The following is a 19956-nucleotide window of genomic DNA, read 5'->3' as shown; positions in this document are numbered from 1 at the left end:
TCGATTCGGCTCTGGGACCCAAACCTTCCTAGGATTGTAAGATATAAACCAACTCGATCCAATCACAACAATAATTGCTTGCTTATAATTTGAGAATATGTTTGTATGATCAATTCCCATGAATCCCCTATGAACCCATGACACCCTAGTGCTTTTAATCAATTGTTTACATCTCATTTTAGTCATCTTGCTTGTTTACTTTTATTGTTATTTAGTTTAGTGATCTTCTTATCTCAACCCAAATTGTGACACCCTTAGACACCACTACTTGCAATCGAAAATCCTACATCAATACCCGTCCCTTGGGATCCGACCTTTACTTGCCTCTTTACTAGTAGTAGAGTTGTTTGTGAAGTTATAAATATTGTTTTGGTCTAGGTGCTCCTAATGACAAGTAACCGAAATCTAAGCTCAAAGCGGACCCGACAAAAAATGGCGTCGTTGCCGGGGACGGTGTTAACTTGATTTGATTTTATTTGATTGTTATTAGTTGTGTCTATCTTTGCCTTGGGGAAGTAAAACTCCTCAAGGTTTGTTCTAAATTTTTTCGAGTCGTATAGCCGGAAAACGACCTCATATTCCCAGCATCCTGCATTTTCGAAGATTTATTAGCTTCTAAGCTGAGTAAAGCTGATAGAATATAAAGGAAAGACTCAATGTAAGGCCAAATCAAAAGTCGGCCATCCCTTTATCGGCCCACTGAGGCGCAGACACAAGCTGCGGCCCCCTCCTCCTCATGGTGACCCTCCTGGCCACCTCTTCCTCCATTTCGTCCATGACCCCCGTGTGAACAACCATGGCTGAAAGGGGATATATATCCTCCTCCATGTGATCTCGCCCCGAGGTAGAAGGTATGTCCTCTACAAAAAAAAGAGCACACTGAAGTGTTTAGAGGCCGTTTTTAGCCGTTTTATTTTAGCCATTCCTTCACTGTTATCAAGAAACTCAACAAATGTATTAAATTCACGTTCCTACGTGCCTAAACCAAGCTTAGTCATGGCCCCGAGCCGAAATTTCGGTAGCATTTCGTTACTATTAGCCTAAACCCATGCAAAAGTGTCCTGGGAGACCGGTCACAAACTTTAATTACAACTGATATCAAGTTTACCCATCATCCAAGGGTTCCAAAACATCAAGTTTTATCAAAAATCGACTAGTATAAGGCCATTTTCGAGCCATTTGAAGCAGTTTAGAAAAAGATCGTCTCATTTTGGTCTCATTTCATCAATACTCAATGCAAAATCAAAATGAATACATGGTTATACTCCTAGCATGTTAAATTTCGCATTTCTAATGGCAATTTCAAGGGACAAATTCATTTGGGACGAAACCCCTAATTTTTTCGACAATTGGGGCATAAAACCCTAATTTTCTACCTCTAATTCAAGCTACAAATGCAAGTTTAAATCAAAGACGAGATGCATCCCTGGATTAGTCATGATTTATGGCAAGTTCCAATCAATTTTTTATGAGATTTGGTTGAGTTTAAGAAGAAGAAGAAGAAGAAGAAGAAGAAGAAGAAGAAGAAGAAGAAGAAGAAGAAGAAGAAGAAGAAGAAGAAGAAGAAGAAGAAGAAGAAGAAGAAGAAGAAGAAGAAGAAAGGTTTTGTTTGAATGAGTATAGAACTCGCGCTTGAGTTCTGTTTTACTCGGGTATGGGTGAGCTCGGGATAAAACGTGGCATTTGCTCTGCCTCTTCCCCAAGCCACATTCCTGTTGCGCCTCTTCTCCAGCACATTTCGCAGCAGCTTGTGCTTTCAATTCGTTACAAATTCGTTATTGGTGGGCCCATGCCTTGTATTTTCCCACTTTTGGATATTTCCTCTAGTGCTAGAGGTATATTTACTCCGTATATTTCCTACGGGTGTATTTCTTCACCCAGTCAGTCTATATTTTCCCCAGCAGTTGCAATATTTTATTCCCCAGCGAGAGTTCATTGCCGCTATACAGCCCATATATTTCTTGGTCAAAGTACGATTCGTTTGAGACAATGCAAGCTGATTATTTTTCAACGGTTCTCAGAAAGTCCCGCCTTCGACCAAATTGATTATTATCAGCAGTTCTCGGAAAGTCATGAGGACCTATCAATGGTTCTCAGAAAGTCTCGCCTTCTATAAAGTTAAGTTTCCTCAACGGTTCTTAGAAAGTCATGCCTTCTTACTCAGCGGTTCTCGGAAAGTCCTGGCTTCTACAAAGTTGATTATTTATTCGGTGGCTCTTAGAAAGCCCTATCTTTGTCCCCGACGGTTCTCAGAAAGACATGCCTCTGTCCCAGCTGTTTCTTCCAATGTCCTGCTGACCCTCATATGGTTCCCCACGGAGTTCGAGAGAAACAACTCCCGAAGAGTTCCATAATCCCTTCAGATAACCCTCAGATAATCCCTTAAGTAATTTTCAGAAGTTAACTTTCAGAAGCGTCCTCGTGTTCAGTCATTCAGAGAGTTATCGTCCAGCCTTCCCTTCAGAGGTAGCCTTCAAAATTAGTCTTCAGAAGTGTTAAGAAATTTCTTCAGAAGCCATTTCACCCTTAATGCCTTCAGACACCAGGTTATCTTCAGACAAAAGAGTTTTTGCCAAAGCGCCTTCAGTCCCGTTTCACCTAGGGGTATTGCAGGTATGTTTCTTCTTATGGTTGGCGAGCTTCCTCATGTAGTCTAATAAACTTTAAACGACCCTCTCTGGAAGTCGACATACTCTAAAATGTTCCCGGCGACAGGTCCTTGGCTCAGACCCCTTGAGCCGCCTCGCGTTGCCATAGTCTTCAGGTTGCAATCTTCGATTGACTTGAAGGCTATACTTTGACTTTTGCCTTGTCCAAGCCTCGGTCAAAGTGGGGGCTCTGTAGACACCTCGTTTCTGTACCTCCCGCCAACCACCCAGTGATGATTGGGCGGCATGTTTAAATTCAATTTAAATGGTTGTAATCAATTGTAATTTATTTATTGTATTTGTTTATTTCATATTATTTCTTCCGTGATTTATTTACTTGGCATTCACATGTAATGAATCTAAATTCCTACTTCGACCCAATTGAGTACTAAATTACTTGTCAACCGATATGCTAGGATTAATCTGTGGATGTTGCATTGCATGCATATAATTGACAACATATCGAGTATTGTGACACCCTCATTCATTGCGGAAAAGTAAACACGTAATTCTAGAATAAAACTGCATGGATATGTTTGTAATAGGTTCACTTGGGTAAAAACCTGTAATTTTTAAAACCTGAACCTGTTATAAAGATATCCAAATTGAAAGGTGTCAAAACATACAAGGTCTAAATAAAAGTTTCAAAACATAACCATCACTAAAGTCGCGAATAGCAAAGTTATACAACCAAATGTAAAGAGGGAGACATATGTCCCTAAACTGTATGTGACATAAAAACTCGTATAAGGGTCTCTATAAATAAAACCAAATCTAAGTAAGTCCCACGGTTACTTTGCTCGCTAGCTCGTCCATGAACCCCATATAAGCATCACCATACCTGTCGATCGCATTTTATACAAATACGAAAGCCACGGTCAGTGGGGAGTAACTCCGAGTCCTCCCAGCCACGAAATGTCATAATTAATATAACATGTAAACATAAGAACATGAATATGAATAACACATAGCCTTAGCATATAGATGCTAGACAATCGTGTTTATCATGTGAACAACAGCATAACAACACATAGTCCTAGCATGTGAATACTAGACCGACTCATACTACACTATCATGTGAATCACATAACATCCAGGAATCCAAACTCTATTAACCATAGCCGGCTTGCATCTCACCTTCTATGATTCTTAGAATCATCAAACAAGAAAGGACAATATATCTAGAGACAGGCATAAGTTCCTAGTACAGTCAATAGTCACTCTGTAACTCGAGTCTATACCACGAGGTAAGGTAAACACCCTAGTCCTAAACCTGCGCAGACCTAGCGACATGCGGAAAACTACCGCATCCAAGACCCATGATAACAACACATGAGTACCCCTAAGGAGTCCACCAAAGGGTTGGCTAGTACTTAAGCTGACTACATACTTCTAAGAGTACGTCAGGAAGTCATACCTTAACTTGGATATAAACCCACCAAGCTAAGACACAAAGGCTATTAAGCGGTGAACATACACTCGTCAAAGACTATAATGGCCTATCTATGACGAAGAGCAAACACACTACAGACTACCACCTTAGGTCCTTAAGTCTACCCATCCTACCCATCTCTCAAGTTTATTATTTTAAGGTCAAGTTATTTTTATCGGGGGTGCACAAACGTGCGTCGGGAGCAAATATGCTCTGATACCACTTGTAACACCCCGGCCCAAACCGGGTGGGGAGCGGTTACTTATGATAGCTCACCAGGCTGTGTACATGGCCCACAGATCAACACGGGTCCTTTAAAGCGCATTTTGTCCTCACTTATACGCATCCCGGGAACCTTCCCAAGAGGTCATCCATCCTAAGACTACTCCCAGCCAAGCACGCTTAACTTTGGAGTTCTTTCGCATGGATGACCATAAAAGAAAGTGCATTTTGTTGATATGAGTAGTACTTCTAATCCCTTTAAGCACTAGTCATTTAAGCCTATCACTGGACCTCTTCAATTAACCTGGGGTGTTACATTTGCAATATTATTTTACTATAAAAAAGAACTGTTTAATAACCCTACTACATGTACTGCATTTTTCTGTATATAACAACATATGTGCACTTTCAGTTACACACATTCACTAATATCAGGTTTTTCTCTCAACTGCTCTGATATACTTCATTCTGCTCTTCTATAACAAGCAACCAGTTTTCACAAGGTGCTTTCTGGCTCATTCACTACGCTTTATCATTGACAATTCTGTTAATAGTTACATGAAAAGTAGATTGAACTTTACTTTTATTCTGACATTTGTAATTTCAATTAAATTTGCATTCAATTATTTCCTGCATATTAATTTAACATGCTATGTCTTACAATCAAATAGTTATATGTTAAGGTATATAATCTCAGTTTTTTTGTTTGTATGGAATGGAGTATAATTTAGATAAAATAGCTCAGAATTATTGTAACATTTAATCACTGATTGTTTAGTGGTTCTTAAAAGAGGTCTCAGCATGCAATAATTTGAAGGGCTCCTGCTAAATTGGAAATTAGGTATATTAATATGTTTGTCATCGTAGTTGTTCTATTTGCTACTCTCTTTTTGTTTATCAATTGTCGCGTCTTCTTTCGATATTGGTAGTTTTTAATAGCTAATTCAAAGATTTACTTCTTAATGCTTTAAAACATTAAGGTGAATCTTGGCACTCTACTCTCCAGACAACCTTAGATAGTTCTGATTTATGTAGTATAGGCTAAAATAGCTTGTTCAGCTGTAATTGTAGACTACTGAAGTCTAGAGTTATTTGAACAAGTTAATCTTCAAAAACCATTTTTCAAGGTTCTGTATATTAGGACCACAGGAATTCTGCAAATTCCTAATGGTTAAAGTTACAATGCTGATCTGTTGTGCCATTTGTGCAATGTACACACAGTGCCACTGTAAGCCTGTATTTCCTAAGCATTCATGGAATCCTATTTAATGCACTGACCATACCAGCTAATGTTGATCATGGTTTGCCCTTCTATATAGGGAACATTTCTTGGAGATGATGGCTACATCAGTCATACAGATCACAATTCCTTTTCAGCCTTTGCTAACACGAATCACTGACTGTCTTCAATTCCCAAACCCTACGTATACTGTGCTGGACTTAGAACAAAACACCGTTTCTGTAACTGTCACGCCTGATTATGAGGCTGATGAACTTATTTATATAGGAGGCCCTTCAGCTACTCTAGAGGAGTCATATGAAAAAGCTGCAAGAACAGCTATCTGCGATCTTATAGAAAAGTTTGACATCTACATTGCAGACTTTACGGTTGCTAAAAAACAAGAGTATAATAGATGTGCCAATTTGTGGCGCTTGAAACATGTAGAAATAGACCGCTTAGGAAAGGGCCTGCCTAAAATCTGTTTAGATGAGGAGTTTGAATTCCATGAGATATCTCATCTATATTCTGTGACCATTGACATGGTGTCTGTTCTTATGGTAATCACCAGCAAGCTTCCTATTCATAGTCCCTCTTTATACACTATAGAGCATAATCCTTCAGCTTTCACTACATGGACAACTATAGATCATTATGGTGAAAGTCACCCACATGCCTCTTTCTTTAGCAATGTTGCTGCAACAGCACTCGCATCACAACAGGAAGTTGCTCACAAGGTCATAGAGTACTTAATACCTATTTACAATATCGACATCATTGATGCAAACTATGCTCCTGATGAGGTTAAGTTTGCTGCAATGGTATGCGATTATGTCAAGAAAAAATTCCATACTTTAGAAAAAAAAACTTTATGAGGTGCAGTAGGGTCTTCTTAATAGTGTTGTGCTGATTGAAAATGATTGCACTACCCCTAAAGGTGAGCTGCACATAATCCATGACCTGAAATCTCCGCCTCCACCTCCTCAGAAGCGAAAGATAAGCGTAACTTCATCCATCACTGCTGCTGAGCTACAAAACAAGAATAAGAAAGCTTTTATAATTCCTGCAGATTGTATTGACAGGCTCTTTAGAAAATCCTAAATTTGTGTGATAACGACATGGTTCTCCACTGATGCTCTTTTGCTTACTTGCAACCACACTTCCAGACTGATGGCGTTGCTTGTAGTTTTCTTATCAAAGAACTGGGCGTAGTTGCTTTTGCTTTTTATAAGCTATGTATTATATGCGTAGTTGCTTTTGCTCTTTATTTTGTGAGAACTGGGCAAAAACACTGAGTTACTATAATAATGTCCATGTTAGCTATGTTTCTCTTCAGTAGCGCTACTTGTTCTACAGCTAGGCTGTATTTTATAAAGCAAGGTGTATTGTAAGTGCTTTAGCAGACATTAGAAGACGTCATTGTGTTTTCAATTTCTGCTTTCAAAGGTTATGTCTGTACTGTAATCCTCAACTACTTACAGCTATCTTAAGTAATTTGTAATGCAGTTGAATATTTATCAAGTATTTTCTAAGATTTGTCAACCCTCAATTAGTTTTAAAAGTTGCAGCTTTGTTCTAAATTAGCCTGTAAAACTACGCCTTCAGAATTTCCGTGTCTTTACTACAATTATAGATTAAATACGCTCATTAATAATTTACAACTTTTGGTTATTTGGGGTGCTATGGTGTCCTGACAATAGCTTGTTCCTCTGAATCAAAGTGACATGCCTTCAGTAGAAATTGTTCAGCGTAAGATTGGTTCTATTCACACCTAATTATTAGGTTATTGATCATTTACGCTCGCAGCATAATATATGCTTCTTTCTCTGTGCTTATTCTTACTTTGCATATTACAAGAGCAGTCCCCATTGATGTACTGCTCATTAAGCAATAAAACTAACCATTTGGCGTGCAGAGAATTGCAGACGACAAAGGGCTTGTACTTTTATATATGCTCTGTATATTAACTAGATGGGTAAGTGAACAAGTCAAGTTACACTTTTCAGAATTAGTGCGATATTGATGTTTATAGCTTATTTACCTTGAATCTATGTGATGTTTCATGTTTATTTGCAGATGATGACTTCCCATACTACCCAAGTACATCTGCAACTAACCGGACAGAGAGAAAATGTAGGACACAAGGCCAGACTCTAGCTGTTGTTCCAAAGTAATGCTCTAACCACACATTAGTCTGTATTATAAGATTATATCATTAAGGCACGAATTAAAACTTTATCTCTAAACATTAGGCGCCGTCAAAGCAGAAGTGGTCCAGGAGATCCAAAAAAAATACGCAGACAGCCTATAACACCAAAACAGCAAGGTATATTCTTTATCAGTTGTAGTTTAACTATTGTCCTATATGCATATATAAGTATTTAGCTTTCTGCTTCATGTTACAACTTTGCAGTGCATTTGCTTGCTGCTATGATTAGGCAACCGCTTCCAGGGAAACCTCTCCAACTACCAGTAGCCCAGTCATGTACAAAGTGTCTAGCAAAAAGAATTGCTTATGAGTCCCGTACATTTTGTTGCGGAGATGGAACAATAGTGCTACCATCCAACAGCTATCCTGTAGCATTGTCCAGATTATACACGTCTCCAGACCCGCTGTCTACTCATTTCAGGAAATATGCGTGCCTCTACAATAACTTATTTGCTTCCAGCTCAATTGGAGGCAAAACTCACGCAGATACACAACAAGGAATCTATGTGTTTAAGCTTCATGGTCAGATCTACCACAACATTCCTGATCTTGTGCCAACAGACGGAAGTCCAAAGTATTTGCAATTATACTTTTATGATGGTCAACATGAAGCTGCTAATCGCTCTGGGTGCTTTTCGGACCTAGATCAGAATGTTATTGACATACTGATGAATATAACACAATCAAACCCATATGCACGTTTCTTCCGATCATTAAAGAATATTAACGTAACTGACAATACACAGATACGTATTGAGAAAAATCCTATAAGAGACCAACGTGTAAGCAATGCACCTACGTCTGATGAAGTCGCTGTCATCTGGGCCGATGATACGACATTAGGTGAAACCAGTGGACCACATATCTTGGTAACTGGGCGATCACAATCTTCTCATAGAATTATGCACTACTATGGTTGTTATGATCCGCTTTAGTATCCTCTTCTTTTCCCATGTGGAGAGTGTGGTTGGCACCAAGGTTTAAAAAAGCGTATTATTCAAGCAAATACAGCGTCAACAAGTCATGGTAGTATGACCCTTGCTTCCATTACAAATACAGCGTCATCCAGCCAAGGTGAAATGCCCCTACCTTCCACTTTTGAAAATGCTGAAGGATTACTAAATGCAGAAGCACAAAGTAAGCATTGATTTTACCGCTCCATTAAGTCATGGCCTCACCCCTATGCACATCCACCTAACTCAATCATAAATTTTTCTTGCAGTAAGTTCACAGAGACCAGACTCATAAGAACGCAATGTGTCTTGCCGAGAGTACTACTGCTACAAGTTGCATAACAGGCCAGGGAACATGCTCTTAAGAGCTGGGAGATGTTTACAGCAATATGTGGTTGATATGTACGTGAAATTAGAGAACACTCGCCTGGACTATTTCCAAAACAACCAAGATACTATAAGGTCTGAATTGTATCAGGGTTTACTTGACACAATAGATGCAGGCGAGCAGTGCGCAGCTAACGTTGGTAGACGAGTTATCCTTCCAGCAACTTATATTGGAGGACCTAGGGATATGAAAAGAAGGTATCTTAATGCAATGGCTCTTGTACAGCGCTATGGGAAACCAGATTTTTTATAATCACAGTTACTCGAATGCGGTGGCTCTGAAATAAAAGAGCTGGCTCCTGGAGAAGAAGCTCAGAATCGGCCAGATATAGTAGCTAGAGTGTTCCGCGCAAAGTTGCTAGCATTGAAGAAAAAGCTGGTTGAAGATAAGATCTTTGGAGAAGTTGCTGCATTTGTGTATGTGGTTGAATTTCCAAAAAGGGGCCTTCCACATGCACATATTCTGCTAATAATGAAGCCTGGCAGTAAGATGAACTATACTGACGACTTTGACAAGTTTGTTAGTGCCGAGATCCCACCAAAGGACTAATTTAAGCTGCACGCACTACTGTCTAAAGCATATGATGCATAGGCCTTGCGGCCACCTAGACCCTGACCGTCAATGCATGCAGCATAAAAGTAGCAAAGGCCGATGCAAGTATGCGTATCCGAAACAATTTGCAGCTTCAACAACTAATAGTTCAGATGGATACCCTGTCTACAGGCGGCGTAAGACAGGAGATAGTGCTAAGATAAGAGGTGAGCAACTCGACAACCGTTGGGTTATACCATATAACCCATACCTCCTTGACCTGTTTGATTGTCACTTAAATGTCGAAGTCTGCTCCACCATACAAGCAGTCAAATATTTATATAAGTATGTCTACAAGGGTCACGATAAGATATCGTTCAATATAGCAGCAGGAGATGCAGTACAAGTAGTCGATGAAATTCAGCAGTACTAGTCTGGACGCTGGGTTTCCTCAATAGAGGCAATGTGGCGGATTTATGGGTTTGATCTGTTCGAGATCCATCCACCAGTCATGCCACTTCCAATACACCTTCCAGGCATGCAGACAATACAATTAAGGCCTCATGAAAACCTATCCCGGGTAGTTTCCAATGAAAAGCGGATCAGGACACCATTAACTGAATTCTTCAGGATTAACAATGACAATGAACACAAAACAACTGAAAGGTACTTATATAGCCAATTTACTGAACACTATAGATGGGATAAGACAGAACGGACTTGGTTCAAAAGAAGAAACAAACTACTTGTAATAGCTAGGCTTGTGTTTGTTTCGCCATCAGAAGGAGAATGGTATTTCTTGAGATTTCTACTTAATCATGTTAAATCTCCCAAATATTTTGAAGATCTTAAAACAGTCAATGGTCATTGTTGCTCAACTTACCAAGAAGCTGCATTAGAACTCAGGTTAATTGAAGAAGATAACATGGTCGATTTGTGCCTTGCTGAAGCATGTAATGTACAGATGCCTTCTGCTCTACGACGTCTGTTTGCAACTGTTCTCATTTTTTGCCAGCCAAAAGATCCTGTAAACCTGTGGGATAAGTACTACATTGCACTATCTGAAGACTTTAGAAGAGAGCACCCAAATGATGAATACACTGTAAGAGTTCTTACGGTTCAGAAGTTTGAACAACATCTAGAAGCAATGGGCAAATCTCTGCGCACATTTGGCCTCGCGCACTTGAGTGAAACCCAGGATATTGTGCTCTGCAGAACCCGAGATATAACTGATGCACTTAATGCACCTATACCAGAAGAATGTGTAAAATGTCGCAGTTCATTGAATCCAGAACAACAACAAGCTTTTGACACCATAGTTGAACATGTTAGAGAAAACAAGCCTGGTGCCTTTTTTGTGGATGGTCCTGGTGGAACTGGTAAAACGTACTTATACAATGCTTTGTACGCTGAAGTCCGGTTGCTTGGTAAAATTGTATTACCTACTGCAACTTCTGGTATAGCTGCAGCAGACATACCTTCTGGGCGGACCATACACTCCAGATTTAAAATTGCTTTAGATTTGGATGTCCCATTGACCTGCACAATGCCAAAGCAAGGGAGCCTTGCCGCGTTAATACAAGCAACCAGCTTAATTATATGGGATGAAGCTTCAATGGCAAGGAAGGAAACAGTTGAAGCCCTAGACCACTTACTACGCGATCTATGTGACCCAAATTTAGTGTTTGGTGGGAAGTTAATAGTGTTTGGAGGTGACTTTCGCCAAGTGCTTCCAGTAGTCCCTCATAGATCGTTAAGAGAAGTGGTGAACTCTAGCATGGTCTCCTCTGCAATCTGGTCTCAACTGATCAAATATCGCCTAACCGTTAATGTTCGGGCCAGAAATGATCCAGAGTTTTCCAGATTTCTTTTGGCTCTTGGTAATGGTGAGCTTCAGACTGAAGAAACTGCTCAGATTGAACTGCCTCCTGGAATTGTAGTAGAAACACGCAGTACAGAAGCAGAGTTGATAAGTACAGCTGCTGATATTGCATACCCAGAAGCTGAAGTTAAAACATTGGGTACTGATATATTTATCAAGCGGTCAATACTGACGCCCATGAACGAAGATGTTGGTGCCATTAATACACTTCTTATAAATAGGTTCCCAGGAGAAGCTGTCACATATAGAGGCTATGATTCAATGCTGACTGATAACTGCAACATTTATCCAGCTGAATTCATAAATACGCTTTGTCCAGGAGGCATGAGTCCTTATGAATTAATTCTGAAAGAAAATTGTCTAGTCATTCTGCTCAGAAATCTTCTTCCATCTTCTGGTCTCTGCAATGGAACTAGGCTAATCTGCAAATGATTTACACCTAATCTAATAGAATGCATGATAGCTTCTGGACATTATAGTGGTGACCATGTGTTTATCCCACGTATTAAAAATGCACCATCACTTCGATAATTTCCCATTTCGGTTCAACGTAATCGGTTCCTTTGAAGTCGAGTTTTGCAATGACCATCAATAAATCACAGGGGCAGACATTGGACCAAGTTGCTATCTACCTTCTAAGACCTTGTTTTTCTCATGGACAGTTGTATGTTGGTCTTTCACGAGCTAGAACATCAGACAAAGTAACAGTTGTTTCTGCATCAACAGATCATGGTTCATCACAACAATCCGTGAAAAACATTGTTTCTTACGATGTTTTGAGACTTGCAGGCATCATCTAAGTAACCTCCCATAGGAAGTGTTCCTGCAAAGTCAGCATACTTTTTGGCACCTAACTAGGACGATATATTGTCTAGATTTGAAGACACGACTGCAAGGATGACTCTGCTTATCAAGATGAAGCACACACCTGCAAAATCAACCTCTATTCCCATTAGTACAACCATGCTACTTAGCCCACCATTGTGCTTGACGAAGCATATGAGCCAATGGTTGGCTATATTGTATCAAGGAATGTAATGCACTTTTGACTGCAGGAGCTTATGAATCATGTAATATAAGGGCTGTTTAACAGAAATGAATTATAAAGCTTCTAACAACCCTTTCTTGTTTTGAACAAAAAAAAATACTTGATCATTACTTGCAATTTCAGAACATTATCATATAAAATCAACAGAGTAATACAGCTAATACTTTTTTACAATATAGAATATTTCTCAATTATGTTAAATGAATCAATTTTCCATAAACCATACATACACAGACACACACACCCCTTCCTAGTGTGGACAATGGGCCACGGGGCGCTTGGGAAACAAGCGTTTGCATTTGTGGAGTCGCCACCAATTTATTATGGAAAATTGGAAACCGTTCGAATACCTCGTGTCATGTCAAGACACAAAGTAGTGACATGAACACCAAGAACTCGTTACCCTTAGCATTCTATGTCTAGAATGACTCTCGTGGATGCCAATGAACACGGATGTTCACAGAGATCTGGAGTAAGGGGTGAGGGTACGTATTAGGAAGCTCTTTTGATCGAACACCTAATCCCGCCCACCTCGATAGCGGCCTCTACTAATGATTAGAAAAGTTATCTATACTCGATATATTGTCGATTATATGCATGCAATGCAACATCCAACGTTTTAATCCTAGCATGTGAGAATTAACACTAAGTCGGTAAACACGTAATTTAACATGCAATTAATGTCAAAGTCGGGATTTAGACCGATTACATGTGAAAACATACAAATGATACAAAATACAATGATAAATACAATAAAGAAAATTACAATAATGAAAATTACAATAATTACAATGGGTTTAATTGATTTATGTCGAAAATACCTCTAAAACGGATAATTTGAGAAAACGAAAGAATAAAGGAATTAACGAACAGAACAGTAGGCGATAATACGGTTAACAGTTAATTATACGTAAGCTAATTAAACTAGGTCAAGGCAACACGGGAGTTCAGAGACAGAAATCAACCTGAAACAGGCGCAGCAGGACTGCGCCCTTTGGAAGAGGCGCAGCAGTTGCTGCGTCTGTTCCAAGGGTGAGTTCTGGCTGTGAAGCCGGAACTGCAAATCGTTAATATCCGTTAGTGAATTTAAGGATTGATTAATATATTCGACTCGGATGGAAGTGATTTAATGGATTAATTACACATGAATAAGGGTCATAAAAGCAATAAAACACGGATGAAACAGAATTAAGATGAATTATTTACATGAATGAACAATTGATTAGTGACATAGGTGAACTAATTAGGTTAGACATAACGAATTAATGACAAGCTAACAACGAATATGCGATGAACAGGACAATAGACAGATGAAAATATATCAAAAGATCGAATTCCAGAAACTCAATATGAACGAATTGAATTTCTACAACCCAGATTGAATTTAATGACGAAAACCGCAAATATTGGATTATAAGGGATTCAAGTCGGATTTAATGACGAATTACATGCTAATGAATGATAAATAATATACATGTGAAATTATTATGGTATGTATGTCAAAGAATTAGCAAAAACAAACGAAACAAATAAAGAAGACAAATTACAGAGGACGAAGGAAGAATAAAGGAAGCAGGAACTGCGGCAGTCTCACGAAGAGGCGCAGCAAACACTGCGCTCCTTTGAAGAGGTACAGCAGTTGCTGCGTCCTTTCTCGACGGTTATCTTCTGGTAATCCGTAAAAAGGGTTTTAAACGAGGTTTTATAAATCGGTTTTAAGAGATGTTTTCGACATAAACTTACATTAATGATACAAAAAGTAAAGAACAATAATAAAAGAGAGATTTATACACCCTCAGACTTACATGTTTGACGAAACGAGATGAACTAAGTTAACGATTAGTGATGCTCGACTCCAATGTAACGAAAGTGCCCTCGTAAGAGGAAAACGATTAAGATTAGTTAAGTTGATTGATTGTGGAGTTGGTCAAATTGGTCGGTCATGCAAACGAGGCTGGTACTCAGAAGGATCCGAGCTTACGTGGTCGAAAGTTCAAGCACGTAGACGCCAAAAAGTAAGAAGGTAGTTTAGAATGCAAAGGGAGAAGAGAAGGGCGGACACTCGCGTGAGAAATATGAGGAGCGAAGGCTCCTATTTATACTAATCACGTGAAGGAATAGGATTTTTGGAGAGACTTTGGAAGTCAATCTAAAAAAGATATGAAAAAGATACGAAAAATACGCAGAAAAGGACCTGGGAAGAGGCGCAGCAGTCACTGCGTCTCTTGGAAGAGGCGAAGCACCTGCTGCGTCTGTTCCCAAGTGGTTTCCTCCTGCGGAAGAAAGATTTCCGTGTTTAAGTTATGGAATAACGGATTAATTTGGTTTTCCTTAATATTTGTATGAATATTACGGGAAATTGTTTACCAAGGATTAAAAGATTGTGAAATATTTATAAAATATGGCATAGAAATATCCGGAACATTCCAGAATATTCTGACTCGGGATTTAGCGGTTTTCAGAAAATGAAGACGGTTTTAGGCCCGGACTCCAAATGTACTCTAATTACTGTCAAAACGACCGTATCGGCGCGTAGATGACAACTAAGAGGTAGACATCAGTGTTTGAGCAATCACTTGACGATAAACTTACGAACTGTCACAAATCGTTCCGCGTATCAAACATGCGGCCCAATCATCACCGGGTGGTTTGCGGGAGGTGCAGAAATGAGGTATCTACACCTAGAACCAATCTTCACACAATTATTTCTAGATAAACGTCTCCATTAGCTAATAGTCAATATTAGACAAGTCATTTTATAATCAAGAAAGTAATAAAAATCTCTTATATAAATAAATAACTATAAACACACTATACCATAGTACTCCTACAACCTACTAATAACAATATAATATTATACTCTTTCTAATACTCACAACAATCACCAAACTACACATTACTCTAACTAGAACAAAACAGTGTACTGTCTTATTGGCATGTGCTAAGAAATCAGTCTTAGCCTAAGAAACATAGTCTTCTACTGCACTCCACCCACCTTCTTTTCCCCTTTTCCCTCACTGCCTTTCATTCACTTGCTTTTCTAATTCTATGTCAGTCATTGCTCACCTCTTCCACATGTTTGAGTAACTACTCGGCTACTTATAGTACCACCACTTTCTAATTCGTACTTCCAGTTACAGTTCTCAAAGAAGTAAGAAAACAACTTTCAGTATGCACTTCTAATCTCAGATACGCTCATCCTTTCACTCTATATTACATTGTTTTAATTTGTTAGCTTTTTAAATTATTATTTACATGATTATCATTGTCATTTACAACTGAATCAGGTCTTTATTATCATGGCTATCTTCAAGTACATATATATTATGAAGCATAAAATAGTCATGTTTCTATATTAGAAAATTAAAGTCTACAAAATGAGGAAATCTTGCCAGACAAAAATCACCCTAACAATCACAACTTATTTGGTAGATTTGGTCACATGTGTTCACAACTATCCTAATAGAAAAGCTGTATTCATATGTTAATCTAGAAATAATGTGATGCAGTTTTGAATTAACCTGTTTATTAAAATTATCTAGAAAACTACATCCAGTTTACAGTTCAAAGGTTTCTAATTTCAATCTAAATATTCTTCATTGAATAGTCTGCATTTCAGAACCCAGATACCAAATTTGATGTTCGAAATACATAGAAATCAACATGAAAATTATTTGATTATCTTGTGGCCTCTCTTAACAGAATGAAGCCGCAACCCGTGTACCTAGATGAACTAACAAACACCACTAAGGACTACAAGGTCAAGGTGAAAGTAATTGAAAAGAGACGCCCAAAGACATCTCCTTCAAAGGTGGTCTACCAAGGCTTCGTCGTCCAAGATGATAAGGCAAGCCCATTATTCATATAAATCTTTGTCTGAAATAAATTATGAATATAGATTATAATTTATCAATTTTGATCTTATTTTAGGAATCTACATATGGAGTAGTTGATGAATTAGTGCATTTACTAATTAATTATTATTTAGTATATTTTATAAGGCTCTACTCACATATACATATATTCGTTCATGAAACACTTAAATTTAGCTGCAGCCATTAGTTCATAAATGGTAAGGATGTGCTTCAATGATCATTTTGGCTGTGACGTTTTGTAGTCTTAGTATAACATAGTGAACTTGAAATGCCACACCTCTGAGGAGCTCGGACATCAATTACAGTAAAAGACTTGTTTCAGATGAACCCTTTAAATACATCTTCTGTTCTTCTTGAATCAAGAATAGCATTATCTTCCACTACAAGTAGTTCTATTTAGCTTGACTGCTCTCAAATTAAGGGTCTTCTTTTTTGTTTGTTTTGGGCATCTATTCTTTGACTTACTAAAAAGCCATAGTGCCTACTTGCCTAAGTACAGCTAAGCAGCGCACATTTCTTATTAAAAATTGTTCTCTTTGTACATGAACAAATCACTTGAAAACTACTTTGCTAACAAGTGAAATATAGCCAGTACCACGCGATGAGATTCGCTATGTGTATAATAACAATGAATATATAGACAAATCTAAATAACATGTGTAATTAAGTTTATTGATCGTGTCTTAGAATTAATTTATTGAATAAACCGTGACTAACAAACATAGTACTATTAACAGGGGTCTACGATGCGCGGGGCTCTTTTTGCTGACTAGGTCGATCAATATGAAGATGCATTCAAGCACAACAGACTGTATGAGATAACCAATGCTCCAATATCTCCTCTGAAGCCAGAATATAAATTAAACCCCACAGATGTTGACTTCCAGATGAACTTTGGACGGCGAACTATTGTCTTACCAGTTGATATTGATGATGGCACCAATACCATAGACTATAGACCCATCTCTCATCTGCCCAGAGCAACTGATTAGACTGAGATGTTTGGTATGATTAAGTGATTAGCTATATCATCTTTTTCACTACTGTGTTTTATTACAGAAAAACTGCACTCCACCATAACATGACCATGCTTCTTATATATTGCAGATATAGTTGGTGTGGTTCTCTTTGTAGAAGAACATTCCCGTAAAGTTACAACAAACAAGAACCGCGAAACAAATGTTCGTGAGATTGTGCTCACTGACCACAGGTAAATCATAGCCATAGTTTACGGATTAGTTAATGCTAAAATACTAAACAACAAACATTGTATATGAAACTAATAACATCAGTTTAAATGGAACGACCTACACAGTACTCCGCAGCCACTATCAATCTCAGTTTGGGATGACCTGGCAGAAGATGATTGCACAATGATGATTCCAGAACCTGGCAAATTCAGGATTGTGGGACTCACAGCTCTCAGAGTATCTAATCACAAAGGTCAGGCACATTTACTTAGTTGCAATTCAAAACATACGCACTAAATGTAGTAACTGACAATTAATAACTATACCTTACCATTTACAGGTTTCTCAATGACCACTTCTAGCTCAACAGTCATCATACATTCTCTTGTTGGCGAGAAAGCAGAAGCACTGAAAACCTGGTACTGTCTGAACTTAGTAGTCCTAATTCAAACACTACGAACACGACCTTTCTATTTGCTATTTCAGATGCTAATGTTGTTCACTTTTACAGGATGGCAAACCATCACACATCCTTGACACAACTTCAGTCTAGGCTCTTTCATGTCAAGCTACCTATGCCAAGTGAAAAGACAGCCAAAATTTCAGCTCTTCGTGCTAAGAAAGTAAACACAATTTAGTGATGCACCTTCTAATATACCTACCACATATGCATTTACTAATCTCCATCATACTTCCAACAGGCAAAATCAGCTTTGCAAGATGAAAAACACTGGTTAGAAGTGACTGTACCAGCTGCTGAACTTCATAAAGTGCATGCATACATGGGATGTTCAAAATGTGCTAAAACCTCCAGCATGCCACCAGGACGTCCATACACATGCAACAACTGCTCTGCGCCTGATTGTACCTCAGTGCCAAAGTAAGTCTACTGCACCACTTTAGTACTACAATAACTTCAAATAAGAAAATATACATAATCCCACTCCTACTTATAGCATAGCTAATAATAGAACTCATTCAATATCCTATAATTAATAGCTAAAACACGCAGAAGGTACTAATGCTTAGACAACATCTATTTCAGAATCACATTCAACTGCGAAATATCAGATGGAACAGGAACATTGCCAATGACCGCATTTACACTGACTGCTGAAAGACTGTTCAAAATGTCAGCAACTGATATATTCCACATGAAGCACTCTGTAAGACTAACAACATAAAACCTCAACTAATGAACTAGCACATACATATTAATAATTATTAACCTAATTTCCAGAATCATGAGGAAGCTTTCTCAGCTGTACAAGAGTTGCTTCGTATAACTCCTTTCAAAGTTCAAGTTGGCTCTTCTACATCCCTCTCAGTAAATAACATCTTGCATTGGGTGGTGAAGCGGGTTGTTGTTGACGACGAAGATGACACTGTATCAAAAACTGAACCAGTTCAGGAGCCAATCCCAGAATCACAAGTTATAGACGATCCTGAAGTTCGTGCAGCTGACAAGCAAATAGTTCCTGACCAATCTGAGTCGGCATGAAATGAAAATAGTAGAGGTTTCAGCAAGCAGAACCTACCATAGTCGCGAGTCTGTTTATAGTCGCGGTCTTCGTAATAGAAGAGACATTTGTCGATAAGCTTGGGACAAAATACCTTACGCTAATAGTTGTAAAATTTCCAATCAGCACTTTAGTAACGAAAATCACGGGTTTAGTCAAAAGTGACACTGATTTTGTGATTTTATTAGGGAAAATTACTTAGTAACGAAAATCACGGGGTTTTACTAACTTTTGAATTCCGGGTTACAAGGCAGCTACGGTTCTCTAGCCGGGTAGACAGACTCCCGTACAAAACCCTGTCTCCGCAAAATGTTTATTTTGTCAAAAAACAGTAGGTTTGAGGTAGCCACCGAAGCCCGCCTTCTCTTTGTGCGGGATGGCCTTCCAAAACTAATCAAATCGCGAAAGATCACGATCAGTGGTTCTCTTTCTTCACAACCGAGTCCAGTAGACTCCTTGTTTTTCCTCTCCCTCTGGTCAAGTCTTTCAGACCTCGACTCAGGGGTTAGATTCCACTGTACCCAGGAGCCTGTACTCGGCCTATCTTATCTCGGACCTTCTTCCTCTTCGAGCTATAAATAGCCTCGGCTTATGGGTGAATAAGCCCAATACAGTTGAGGGAAGAATGCTTGGTCAGTACCTTCCCCTATTTATTGTGAGAATGAGACCCCGATCAATATATCGAAGCCTTTCGGTGTTGGATTAGTTTCATTTCTTATTGATCGGGACCAATGACATTACTACTCCTGCAGAAGATGCACCTGAAATATCCTCTGATCAACCAACATCTCCAGCACATTCTGCACAGTCGACTACGTCCAAGAAAAAGGGGACCAAAA

General features: G+C 38.8%; 1 protein-coding gene across 1 annotated transcript; it reads left to right on the top strand.

Moving 5' to 3' along the window:
- Positions 1-10065: 10065 nt before the first annotated feature.
- On the top strand, positions 10066-11916 carry LOC141618364 (uncharacterized). The gene has a single exon (XM_074435464.1). It carries the CDS (start codon positions 10066-10068, stop codon positions 11914-11916), a length of 1851 nt encoding a protein of 616 aa, XP_074291565.1.
- The last annotated feature ends 8040 nt before the right edge of the window (positions 11917-19956 follow it).

Source organism: Silene latifolia, chromosome X, assembly GCF_048544455.1.
Source record: "Silene latifolia isolate original U9 population chromosome X, ASM4854445v1, whole genome shotgun sequence".
Lineage (NCBI taxonomy): Eukaryota > Viridiplantae > Streptophyta > Magnoliopsida > Caryophyllales > Caryophyllaceae > Silene > Silene latifolia.
This window is presented reverse-complemented; position numbering and strand designations above follow the sequence as displayed.